The sequence below is a fragment of the Mesoplodon mirus genome (assembly GCF_964341445.2).
Source record: "Mesoplodon mirus genome assembly, chromosome: 8".
In the NCBI taxonomy this organism is placed as follows: domain Eukaryota; kingdom Metazoa; phylum Chordata; class Mammalia; order Artiodactyla; family Ziphiidae; genus Mesoplodon; species Mesoplodon mirus.
In genome coordinates, this window is record NC_138984.1 from 77026879 (window position 1) to 77039852 (window position 12974).

At 33.0% G+C, this 12974-nt stretch overlaps 1 protein-coding gene across 8 annotated transcripts in view; it reads left to right on the plus strand.

Moving 5' to 3' along the window:
* The window catches only part of SLC4A10 (solute carrier family 4 member 10), a gene marked incomplete at both ends in the record, with an annotated part of 302753 nt that overhangs the window by 74970 nt on the left and 214809 nt on the right, over nucleotides 1-12974 (plus strand). For 3 of the 8 annotated variants that reach the window (XM_082630535.1, XM_082630539.1, XM_082630537.1), the window contains one exon: nucleotides 7261-7341. The exons of the other annotated variants lie outside the window; for them this stretch is intronic. In XM_082630535.1, coding sequence (XP_082486661.1) covers nucleotides 7261-7341 — 81 coding nt within the window. Of the gene's footprint in view, nucleotides 1-7260; nucleotides 7342-12974 lie in introns of those variants that run through there. 8 annotated transcript variants of the gene reach the window in all.

Consider the following 12974-nt stretch of genomic DNA (forward strand, 5'->3'; position numbering starts at 1 on the left):
TTTCTTCTAGGGTATCCAACTTATTGGTGTATAATTGTTCATAAAAGTTTCTTATGATCCTTTGTATTTCTGTAGTATCAGTTATAAGTCCTCTTCTTTCATTTCTGACTTTATTTATGAGAGTCCTCTACTTTTTTCTTAGTTAGCTAAAGGTTTGTTAATTTTGTTTACCTTTTCAAAGAAACAGCTCTTAGTTTCATTGATTTTTTAAAATTTAACTATAGTTGATTTACAATATGGTGTTAGTTTCAGATATACAGCTTCAGATTCTTTTCCCTTTGATCTTTTCTATTCTTTTGTCTCCATTTCATTTATTTACCCTCTGATCTTTGTGTGAGTGTATGTGTCCTATTTTAAAAATTTTTATTTAGTTATTTAAATTTTTATTTTTATATAATTTTTAAAAGTTACGTTCCACTTACAGTTATTACCAAATATTGGCTGTATTCTCCGTGTTGTACAATACATCCTTGAGCCTATCTGACACCCAATAGTTTATACCTCTACTCCAGTCCTCTATTGTCCCTCCCACTGGTCATAACTAGTTTGTTCTCTATATCTGTGAGTCAGCTTCTTTTTTGTGAAAATTTATATGAAAACACAAAAGAACCTGAATAGCTGAAACAATCTTGAGAAAGAAGAACAGAGCTGGAGGAATCATGATCCCTGACTTCAGACTATACTACAAAGCTATAGTAATCCAAACAGTATGGTACTGGCACAAACCAGACACAGATCAATGAAACAGGATAGAGAGCCCAGAAATAAACCCACACACTTATGGTCAATTAATCTACAACAAAGGAGGCAGGAATATACAATGGAGAAAAGACAGTCTCTTCAATAAGTGTTGTTAGGAAAACTGGACAGATACATATAAAGAAGGAAATTAGAACATTCTCTAACACCATATACAAAAGTCAACTTAAAATGGGTTAAAGACCAAGATCTAAGACCAGATATTATAAATCTCATGGAGGAAAACATAGGCAGAACACAACATAAATCACAGCAATATTTTTTTGGATCTGTCTTCTAAAGTAAAGGAAATAAAAGCAAAAATAAACAAATGGGACCTAATTAAACTTAAAAGCTTTTCAGAACAGAGGAAACCATAGACAAAATGAAAAGACAACCTACTGAATGGGAGATTATATTTACGAATGATATGACTGATAATGGGTTTAATATCCAACATATATAAACAGCTCATACAGCTCAACATCAAAGAAACAACAATTAGATAATGGGCAGAAGAACTGAATAGATATTTTTCCAAAGAGGAAATGCAGATGGCCAAAAGTCACATGAAAAGATGCTCAACATTGCTAATCATCAGGGAAATGCAAATCAAAACCACAATGAGATTTTACCTCATGCCTGTTAGAATGGCTATCATCAAAAAGAACACAAATAACAAATGTTGGTGAGGTTGTGGAGAAAGGGAACTCTCCTAAATTGTTGGTGGGAATGTAAATTGGTGCAGCCACTGTGGAAAACAATATGGAGGTTTCTAAAAAAACTAAAAATAGAACTACCATATGACCCAGCAATTCCACTCCTGGGTAGATATCCAAAAAATAACAAAACAAAAACAAAAAACACTAATTGGAAAAGATACATGTACCCCAACGTTCATAGCAGCATTATTTATAATAGCCAAGACATGGAAGCAATGTAAGTGTCCATCAGCAGATGAATGGATAAAGAAGATGTATATACACAAAATGGAATACTGCTCAGCCATGAAAAAGAATGAAATTTTGCCATTTGCAGCAACATGGATGGACTTGGAGGGCATAATGCTAAGTGAAACAAGTCAGACAGAGGAAGACAAATACTGTGTGATATCACTTATATGTGGAATCTAAAATATACAACAAACTAGTGAATATAACAAAAACAGAAGCAGACCTCTCCTCTGATCTTTATTATTTCCTTCTTTCTACTAATTTGGGGCTTCATTTGTTCTTTTTCTATTTCCCTTAGGTGTACTTAGATTGTTTATTGGGGATTTTTCTTGTTTTTTTTTGAGGAAGGCCTATATTGCTATGAACTTCCCTCTTAGAACCACTTTTGCTGCATCCCATAGATTTTGGTATGTCATATTTCTCTTTGCATTTGTCTGTAGGTATTTTTTGATTTCTCCTTTGATTTCTTTGATGACCCATTGGTTGTTCAATGAGATGTAATCTAATCTCTATGTAATTTAATCTCCATGTTTTTGTGGGTTTTCCCATTTTTTTTCTTTATGATTGATTTCTAGTTTCATACCATTGTGATCAGAGAAGATGCTTGATATGATTTCAGTCTTCTTGAATTTATTGAGACTTATTCTGTGACCTAATATGTGATCTATCCTGGAGAATATTTCATGTGCACTTGAGAAGAATGTGTTTTGTGCTGCTTTTGGATAGAAAGTCTATTAAGTCTGTCTGGTCTAATGTGTTATTTAAGTCCAATATTTCCTTATTGATTTTCTACCCAGATGACCTATCCATTGATGTAAGTAAGATGTTAGAATTCCCTATTATTGTTGTATTGCTTTAAATTTCTCCCTTAAAGTCTGTTAATATTTGCTTTATATATCTTGGTCCTCCTCCATTGGGTGCATATATACTTATAAGTGTTATATCTTCTTGCTGGATTGACCCCTTTATCATTATGTAATGCCTTTCTTGTCTTCTATTTTTCTGTTTTAAAGTCTATTTTTCTGATATGAGGATAAATACTTCAGCTTTCTTTTCATTTCCATTTGCATGAAATATCTTTTTCCATTCCTTCACTTTCAGTCTCTGTGTGTCCTTTCTTCTGAAGTGAGTCTCTTGTAGGCAGCATATAGGGAATTTTGTTTTTTTATCTATTCAGCCACTCTATGTGGTGAAGTTTGATTGATGAATTTAGTCTATTTACACTTAAAGTAATTATTAATAGGTATGTACTTATTGCCATTTTGTTATTTGCTTTCTGACTGTTTTGTAGTTCCTCTTTGTTTCTTACTTCTCTTTTTCTTGTCCCTTGTGTTTTGGTGGTTTTCTTTAGTGCTATGTTTAGATTCCTTTTGCAATTTCTTTTGTGTATTTACTATAGGCTTTTCTTTGGTTACTGTGAGGTTCACATATAACATCTTATGTAAATAGTGACCTCTTTTAAGTTGGTAGTAACTTAAATTTGAACACATTCCAAAGCTTTATCTTTTTACTTACTCCCCCACTCAATATTTTATACTCTTGATGACACAGTTTACATCTTTTTTTAATGCATCCTTTGACTAATTATTGTAATTTTAGTTAATTTTAATACTTTCACCTTTTAACCTTCATACTTGCTTTATACTTGACTCATCCACCACCTTTATTATATATTTACTTTTTCCAGTGGGATTTTTACTTTTATATGTTCTCTTATTAATTAATGCCATTTCTTTTCAGCTTATAGAAGTCCTTTTACCATTTCTTATAGAGCTGGTTTAGTGCTGATGAACTCCTTTAGCTTTTGGTTATCGGGAAAACTCTTGGTCTCTCCTTGAATTCTGAATGATAACCTTGCTGGGTAGAAATTCTTGTTTGGAAATTCTTTTTGTGCAGGTGCTGTGGCTACTGCTGCAGCACACTGGTGGGCAAGGCTTGTCTCGAGACCTGCTGTGGGGCCTGGCCATGTGATATAAGTTATCTTTAAATAAATATGAAAAAAGAATGCTTTATGATAAAAACTATAATAAACAACTTTTGATTCTTATGGATATTTTTCTGAAATATTTACTATGTTTTTCAATCTAGCAAAAACATATGAAACTGTTAAAATGAAAGTTTTTTAATTACTGAAGAAAAAATATATTATTACAAAGACAAAAGACATAGTGATTTATTATTTTTTCATTAAAAAATTTTTTTTGGAGTATAGTTGATTTACAATATTGTGTTAGTTTCAGGTGTACAGAAAAGTGAATCAGTTATACATATACATATATCCATCCTTTTGTAGATTCCTTTGCCATATAGGCCATTACAGAGTACTGAGTAGAGTTGCCTGTGCTATACAGTAGGTCCTTATTAGTTATATATTTTATACATAGTAGTGTGTATATGTCAATCCCAATCTCCTAATTTATCTCTTCCTCACCCCCCACCTTACCCACTGGTAACCATAAGTTTGTTTTCTACATCTGTAACTCTATTTCTGTTTTGTAGATAAGTTCATTTGTACCCTTTTAAAATTCATTTATTTATTTTTTTATTGGAGTATAGTTGCTTTACAATGTTGTGTTAGTTTCTGCTGTGCAGCAAAGTGAATCAGTTATATGTATACGTATATCCACTCTTTTTTAGATTTCTTTCCCAATTAGGTCACCACAAAGCACTCAGTAGAGTTCTCTGTGAGTACCCTTTTTTTAGATTCCACACGTAGGTGATATCATATATTTGTCTTTCTCTGTCTGACTTACTTCACTCAGTGACATAGTGATTTATATTGGGGAAAACCTTGAAACTAGGAGACAAGAATTTTGAATTCTGGCCTTGGCTCTGCTACTAGCTGGTCTTAGACAAATCATTTAACTTCTCTAAATTTCAGTTACCTCATCTGTAAAATGAGGGCATTGGATTGCATAGTCCCTGAGACATAAAAAGTAAGCTAAATATGTGATAATTATTATAAAGCTCTTACTGTTTTTAAGATGCTGATACTTTATTATTCAGGATGGTCTGATGTTCAACAAATAATTGAATAGACAGAGTTTTTCAAATTATTTGACCCTTTTAGTTATTTCCTCATTCAAACCAAAGGGTTCTTTTGCTATATTCTGGTTGTTCTTCATTGCTTTTAATCAAACCTTTGTTAGATAGACTTGTTAGGGAAAATGTAGAGGCATTGTGCCTTCCTCTTATGAGAGTACCTTAATAACATTGCTATGTGTAAGCATACTCTATGAATAAATACTTATTTTCATAGAGCAATAGTTTTCTAAAAAATAGGTGTCTATTAGTTTTAACTGGTTAGCCCAGGTTAAATTACTATTAATTGTTTATATATATATATATATATATATATATATATATATATATATATATATATATATATTTTGTGGTACACGGGCCTCTCACTGCTGTGGCCTCTCCTGTTGCGGAGCACAGGCTCTGGACGCACAAGCTCAGCAGCCATGGCTCACGGGCCTAGCCGCTCCGTGGCATGTGGGATCTTCCCAGACCGGGGCACAAACCTGTGTCCCCTACATCGGCAGGGAGACTCTCAACCACTGCGCCACCGGGGAAGCCCATGATGGCATCTTATGTTGTCACAGATTTTCTAGCACATTATCTTACACATAGAAGATGTTTAATATTTTCTACATGAAGAAATAAATATAGAAAGGGAGATAGATGTTAAGATAGCTCTTTAAGAATGAGTACCTATTTTGTTTACAATAAGAGAGTAAATATTGCATATATAAATCATATTTGCCTACATATGATTTTCCATTCAGGTCTGTCATTGTATACATACAGCCAAAATACCAAACCCTTTGAACATGTGCAGTTAGAGGCAATAATTTCTCTAAGAGCATAAAGTGGATCAGACTACTAAAGAAGACTTATTTCTTTCTACAAATAAAGATTGGATATGTTTAAAGTATACTAATTTCCCCTAGATTTATTGAGATATAATTGACATATACCATTGTGTAAGTTTAAGGTGTACAACATGTTAATTTGATACACTTATATATTGCAAAATAATTACCACCATCGTGTAACTTTTAAGTATATAATACAATATTATTAACTGTAATCACTATCCTGTTTAGATCTCTAGAACGTACTCATCTTATAACTGGAAGTTTGTACTTTTGACCAACATCTCCCTTATGCCCCTACCCCTCAGCCTCTTAAAGAAGCCCAATTTTTAAGACCCATTTTGACTAGTCTCCATGATAATACAAATTATGCTCATATGCTCATCAAATGTTGTGAGTGGAAATTTATACTGGTTCGTAATTAGTCTACACTTACCTGAAACATTTTCTGTATAGCACTTTAGCTATCATTAAATTTCATTTAGTTTATATCACAGGTATATAAATAAAGCATTCATAGGTATATAAAGAAAATATCCATTAATTCAGGCTATACATAATGTGAAGAGTGTTTTAGGGTAATATATTGTACTTGGTGTCCCAATTTTGCATTCAATTAAATATATTATAATTTTAGTCTTTGTTTTATTTCTAAAACATAATCTTTTATCACATGGTAAAGAGAAAGTATTTACATTTATAATTTTAGAGGATATTGGTTTTCTATTATCAGACTACTTTATTAATCTTAAAATTCCTTGATTCTACCCTTTTGTGGAAAAGAAAGTATTACAAGAACCTTGATGAACACAAATAAGATGCAATGAAAAATCACAATAAAAATGCCAATAATGTAGGTTTAATTCCTAGATTTAGATTTAACCATGCAGTTTTGGAATTTGATAATAGCATGTTTTCTTTTGCATATTAAACTCTGTAGGATATATTATACCTTTTATAATAGTGTAAAAGCTATTTTGATTTGAAGCATGTTCTGAAGAATATAAAATTAAAATCAAGTTCATGAGAATTAAAAAAGTGAATATGCATTTACCTATTTATCTATCTACTGTTATACACAATTATCAAAGATTGCCAGAATAAAAACTCATCAATTTTAGGGACTTCTAATTTTGATGGGTTGGATGAGTGACGATACACATGGTTTGGAGGGAAGAGTCCTTTTTTAGAGTACAATTTTGCGTGTTAAATCATTAAAGCTTAGTTATATATGGAGAAAACTGCCTAATAATTATGAACTAACATTTTAACATGGCATTTGCAACAGACACATAGACACTTGATTAAATAGAATGTTACTTATTTTTAAATGAATGACAAAAAAATCAAACTTTCCTTGGCATGTGAAATCTTTATATTATCAGAAGTGGGAAATCTGAAAGACGTGGTTCATTCTCTGTTTGGTTGATGCAGAATTGCTGTAAGCTGTAAGCTTACTGTTTTCAGACAGCATTAGCAGCTTCAGCAAATACAACTGTGTCATCCTCCCTTAATACGCAGTGCTTGTAACTGAAAAGGGGAGATGATAAACAGCATATGAGGTCTGATATCTTCATGATGACCTAAACAGATACTGATGGACAGATCTGCTGTTTGATGTTTTCTTCAGTAGCCCTGAAGATGCTGAGACATAGAGATGGCTGTGATTATCTTTTGTAAGACAGGAAATGCAATCTTTAGGGGTCTCTGGAAATAGAAAGGTTATGCAGTCTGGGACCTGTGAGCCTTTTCAATCTCTAAGTCATCAGGTATGACGTCATGAATTATGATTATACATTAGATTGTAGAGTTATTGCTTTTTCTGGCTCTTAGGCATTTACAACATATTAATCAATATAATTGTTTATTATTAGATTTTCCTTAGGATATTTGAACAAGTAATATTTATAGTACTAGACACCAATTAAACAATATGAATTTTAGAAATGTGTGTGTGTTTAAGTTTGTGTTTACTGTAGCTTTTTATGGGGAAGTGGGAAGTAAGGAAATAGATTCTTTGTATGTGATTAAGGGCAAGGTTTAGGGCTCTACAGATTTTTCCAGATTAAACCTGAATACAGTCAAATTGCATCTTTTATTTCAAATGATGAAAATAGCATAAATTGTTCAAACTTATAAGGATACACCATAGCTAGCTGCTTGTATATAGTGACATATTAAAAATGTTTATCTGGGATTACTTAAGCATAGAAATAGATGTTGCTACCATTGTACTGTGCAACCACACAGCAACCCAAGTGTGATGAGTAGAATCATGTTTATCAGCATCTGAGCTATTTTCCTGAAATTTGTATTTCAGTATCTAAACTGTTTTAGAAGGCATTACTTTTAATCATTTCTCAGATCTATTGAAATAATTATGCTCTTTGTCCTCCTAATGTAGAGATCTTCTAAGGTATTGTTTATAGATTAAAGTAGATGATAAATCTGTTTTTTGTTTGGTTTGGTTTTTTACACAGAAATCTGGTGACATATAAGCCTGTTTAATGTTTTTGACCTAGAGATATTCTATATTTGTTTACTTTCATTTTCACAATGAAAAGACTTGACTACATTAAACATGTTAACTACAAAGAGTAGAAAATCATCACAGCAAAGAATTTGGATTTATATATCTATTTCATGCTGAAACTCTGCTATTTATTTTAAACAATTTTTCCCTATCACGTTTAATTTTGTTTGTTATAGCATGTCCTCAGAATTACATGCTTGGGTAAGAAACTGTGCCTCTGTTTAACATTCAGATTTTGCAGGAAATTTATTGTATGTTTTTATGTTATAATATTTCTGCCTCAGTATTAGGGGACTTGGCAGATACTTGACAAGGCATTCCATATTAAATGAGCAAAAAGAGAGAAAATGTTGCAGCATTTCTCAGCAGAAAGATAGTTTTGTCTCCATGATTCCATAGCTTGATTAGAAGTTAATGGCTCATCAGGGTAAAATGATGTATTAAATATGAATATATTTATCAAAAGACTGAAGTGGAAGTCTGAAACAGTGATCTGATTCAGTTAAGGGGTCAGTTTCTCCTTTTTAATTAAAAGCACACTAAAAATTATACCTACTGATATTGGCTATAATTTATATGTTATTCAGGCTACTTAGTCAGCTTAGATTCTTATTAGCAGGGAAGACTGCCATATTCTTAAGCTTGATTAGTTTGGGAATGATTTGAATATACCTTTTAGTTGCTACAAAACCTGTTTAATCTGTTAGAATTTATTTCCAGTATTTGCATGTATTAGTCACTATGAGTACATTCTGTTTCTTGGCATTGTTTTGGGATTCCTCTAGGTATTGGTTTCACAACATTCTGCTAGATTTTTCACTGTATTTGTGACCTTTCAAGAGAACCAAACCATAAAAATTCTTAGTTACCTTCTTCAGTGGCACTTAAATGAGGATATCTCAATAATTCTGTAAGGTGGAAAAAAATCACTGTCTTAGTTATTTCTTTTACAAAGTGGAGAAAAATTTCTCTCTGTTGCTATGTCAAAATATATAACATTAAAAAGTTAAGATTGATTAAAATGTCACAGACATTTAATGTAATGTCAACCTTTTTCCTGTACAGCAGGATGATCTTGACCTTTTGAATGGTGAAATTGATTGTACTTCTGCTCAGTAACAATTGGTCATCTTTTTGCAATGGTTGCCTCTATCTGTACCATTTTATACATGCATTTCATTATATATTGTAAAGGTTTCTGAAGGTAAGCTGTCTGTAAACAACTATTTGAATAATTGTTCAATTGTAAACAACTATTTGAGTAATTTGAGTAATTGTGAAATATGATCATTTGCACATGTATTTGGTGTGAGGAGAATACAGAAAAGAAAGAGTTGTTGCCTGTTTTCAAGATTATGAGAAAAAGTACATAATGAGCTATGTTCACATTTTGAATGACTTTTCAAAAGTGGTATGCTACAGTCAGTTTTAATTTAATTTATAAATTGGTGACTCTTAGGATGAGTTACATATAATTCTTTTTTTCCTCATGTAAATCTCTTGATATTAGAGAAATAAAAGATTGGGTCAAACTGTATAATCAAGCATTTTGTAATTTTGATAACTGCATTAACTTCTTTTATAACACATTAAATTCTTTTTATTAGGGCATTGTAAACTGTGAATAAATAAAATAACATTATAAGTTTTATAAGCCATAGTTTTCAATTTGAGAGTGAAGGGAGATCTAGCCCATTGGCAGGAGGCAGAAGCAGGGACCCCAAGAATCAGCTCAATACAGGGATGTGACCAATCCAGTATAATTCCAGGCTAGGCATAGGTCATTATGTATTATGGAAGGGGGTTTTGATTTAGTAGGGATTAAACTTTGGAAATAAGGAGTAACAAGTTTGGAGTGTTTAATGCTAGGTAGGTCATTTATGGAGTACTTTGAATAAACTGGGGAGGATAGATTTCACCTTAGGCTCTGAGGAAGAGGACTGGGAGGAACTAGTAAGGAAGTAGACCTTAACCAGCTGGCTGTTAGACATCCAAGCACTACTCTCTTCTCTTTTGTATCAGTGTGCTGGCTGAAAGTAGCAGGGAGGTGGGTAGAGCAAATGCAAAAACCTTGTTTCCCTAGAATCCTAGACTGGCGCATGCTGCTCAATAGTGCCTGTTTTCTTGGATTAGAGCAATAGAAAATTGATTTACAAATTCTTCTGGTTTGTATAGTATGGTAGTTAAGCATCCAGACTGCCGTGTTCAGTAGGTTCAAATCTTAGCTACACCACTTACCAGCTGTATGATCATGGACAAGTTATTTAACCTTTCTGGGTATCAGTTTCCTCAGATGTGATATAGGGATAGTAAGGGTGCCTACCTCAAAGAGTTGTGAAGATTAAACAAGTTAATGTATATAAAGTACCTCTAAGAGTACTGGTATATACTAAGCACATTACTGCCAACATCATTTATTGGCAGACATTATTATATACACTCGTAGAGCTAGGATGGGCTATTGGTAATTGTCGTCAGGAGTTTAATTTTGATCTGTCTCCCTCACTCTTCTTATCAAGTAAGAAATTCAGTCAAAAACACGTGGTACACTGAAATAAAGATGGTTATAAAAATGCAAACAAGAAAAACATGCTACATCTGACTAAATTCTAACTGACTGATTATAAAAATTGTAACTTGATGAAAAATTTTGTTTAAAGTTTTTTTGCACCTGCTTACTAGCCTGATTTAAACTTCTATTAAGATCCTATGTGTATAGATCCTTTGCTTTCCTATATTTTACCAACTACTTCATTAGAGGAAAATTACTGGGTCTTTGGGAAAACTTAATGGCAATGTCAGGTCTTCTTTAGTAACAGTTGGAGATTAAAATTAAGGAGTAAAATCAAGGTTTAAATAAAATAATATACAAGTTATGTAGCTTAGGTTTAATGATCTGAGTTATTTTTTAAATCATAAAAAATGTCTTCGACAGAAACTTCACTGAAAATTATACTCAGCTTGTTTTAGTAATTTTTTAAAAAATTATTTATTTATTTATTTATTTATGGCTGTGTTGGGTCTTCATTGCTGCACGTGGGCTTTTTCTAGTTGCCGTGAGCAGGGGCTACTCTTCGTTGCACTGTGCGGGCTTCTCATTGAGGTGGCTTCTCTTGTTGCGGAGCGCGGGCTCTAGAGCGCAGGCTCAGTAGTTGTGGCGCACGGGCTTAGTTGCTCCGTGGCATGTGGAATCTTCCCTGACCAGGGCTCAAATCCATGTCCCCTGCATTGGCAGGCAGATTCTTAACCACTGTGCCACCAGGAAAGTCCTTAGTAGCTTTATTTGTTAATGAAAATTTTTATTCTAGATGAAAGACTAAAATGAAATATGCTATAAATACAATGCTGTATACGAATAAGACAATTCAAGTTCCTATTTGATAGAGTATAGTATTTTGAATTGCTGGTGTTATTTAATGTAAAAACATCAATTTGCTTAAAAATTGCTAAGCTCCTAAGTACAAGTGCGTAATTTGATATTTGGATGAAATCTAAATCTAAATCTTAAATAATCTTAAGTGTTACATTTTGTGACATTTTTGCATTTTAGTTCTCTTCTGTTGAGCAATTTTCTCAACGTGCAGCTATTTCCCCAAATTGGCACACAGTCAATCAAATCTCAGCACAATGCAATTTGTTAAAACAAACAAAAACCCAAACATACAAAACCCTACAGTGTTCCAGTAAACACAGTACTGGGCAAGGATATAAAGACCAATGGGTCCCTGCCTTCAGGAATTCATAGGTAATGAATTGTAAACACTAAATACAAGTAACTATAACAGAATGTGGAAAGCAGTGAGTGCCACAGAGATTCAAAAGAGATACGAAAGAAGCATAAATTATTCTGCTATGAGTTCAGTGGGCAGAATATTTCAAGCTGAGTGGGGAGAGAAGAAGAGAAGCTAGATGGGGAGTTGGGGAAGTATGGTAAGGTAGCATCTGAGTTAGACCTTGAAGAGTGGCCAAGATAGGGAAAAGGTCATTTTGGGCAGAGGAAACAACGAGTAAAAGTTGGGAGACAGAAAGCAAATAATATGTTTGAGTAGTACGGAACAGTTCATTTTGACTTATAACCTGTTGGGACCGGATAATGCAGAATCTTGAGTGTTAGATTATGATTACTAAACTGAGAACATTTCTGTGCTGAACTACTTATTCTTGGGAGAAAATAAAATAAAAAACAAAAGAACAGTACCTATATTTTGCAGTCATTTTCAGAGCTCTAACTCTCTTGAGACTTTGAAAATGAAAATTACATTCCTGAGTAGATTTAGTAGTTAGTAGACAAGGTAGGGGGTAGAAGCAAAATGAAGGATTTTAATAAAATTCTCTATCGAAGTTGCACGTGAGGGCATTTCTCAGTCTATCCACAACCACTCAAAAGTCCTACATTTCAGATCCTAAGAGACCTCCTGCTTGTCCCTGATGTAAACTCTATTTTATTGGTAGGTAATCAGATTTAGCTTTGGCTTTATTTTTGACATTTCCTAGACCAAGGACAATCTAGAGGGATCATTTTAATACAATGAATACGCATGTCACTATGGTGAATATTTGGATAATAAGGACTTTGTCTCAGGAAAAATTGGAAGGAGAAATTGCTATTTATAACCATGGAAGTTAAAGGGATATTTAAGCTTTGCTCTTTGTTAATATAGCAATGATAAAGTAAACTGTCATTGCTAATACCTTTAGTATCACCTTTAAATCTCCTACTCCACATACCAGAACTTAGTCAGTATTGTGTGAGGTTAGTAAAAAAGCTGGGTAACTTCCAAGAGCAGATATCCTTTAGGTGTGACATCTGGGATGTGACTTTTGTTATCAGGAGGACGATATTTGTGCATGGGAATTGTGAAAAAATTG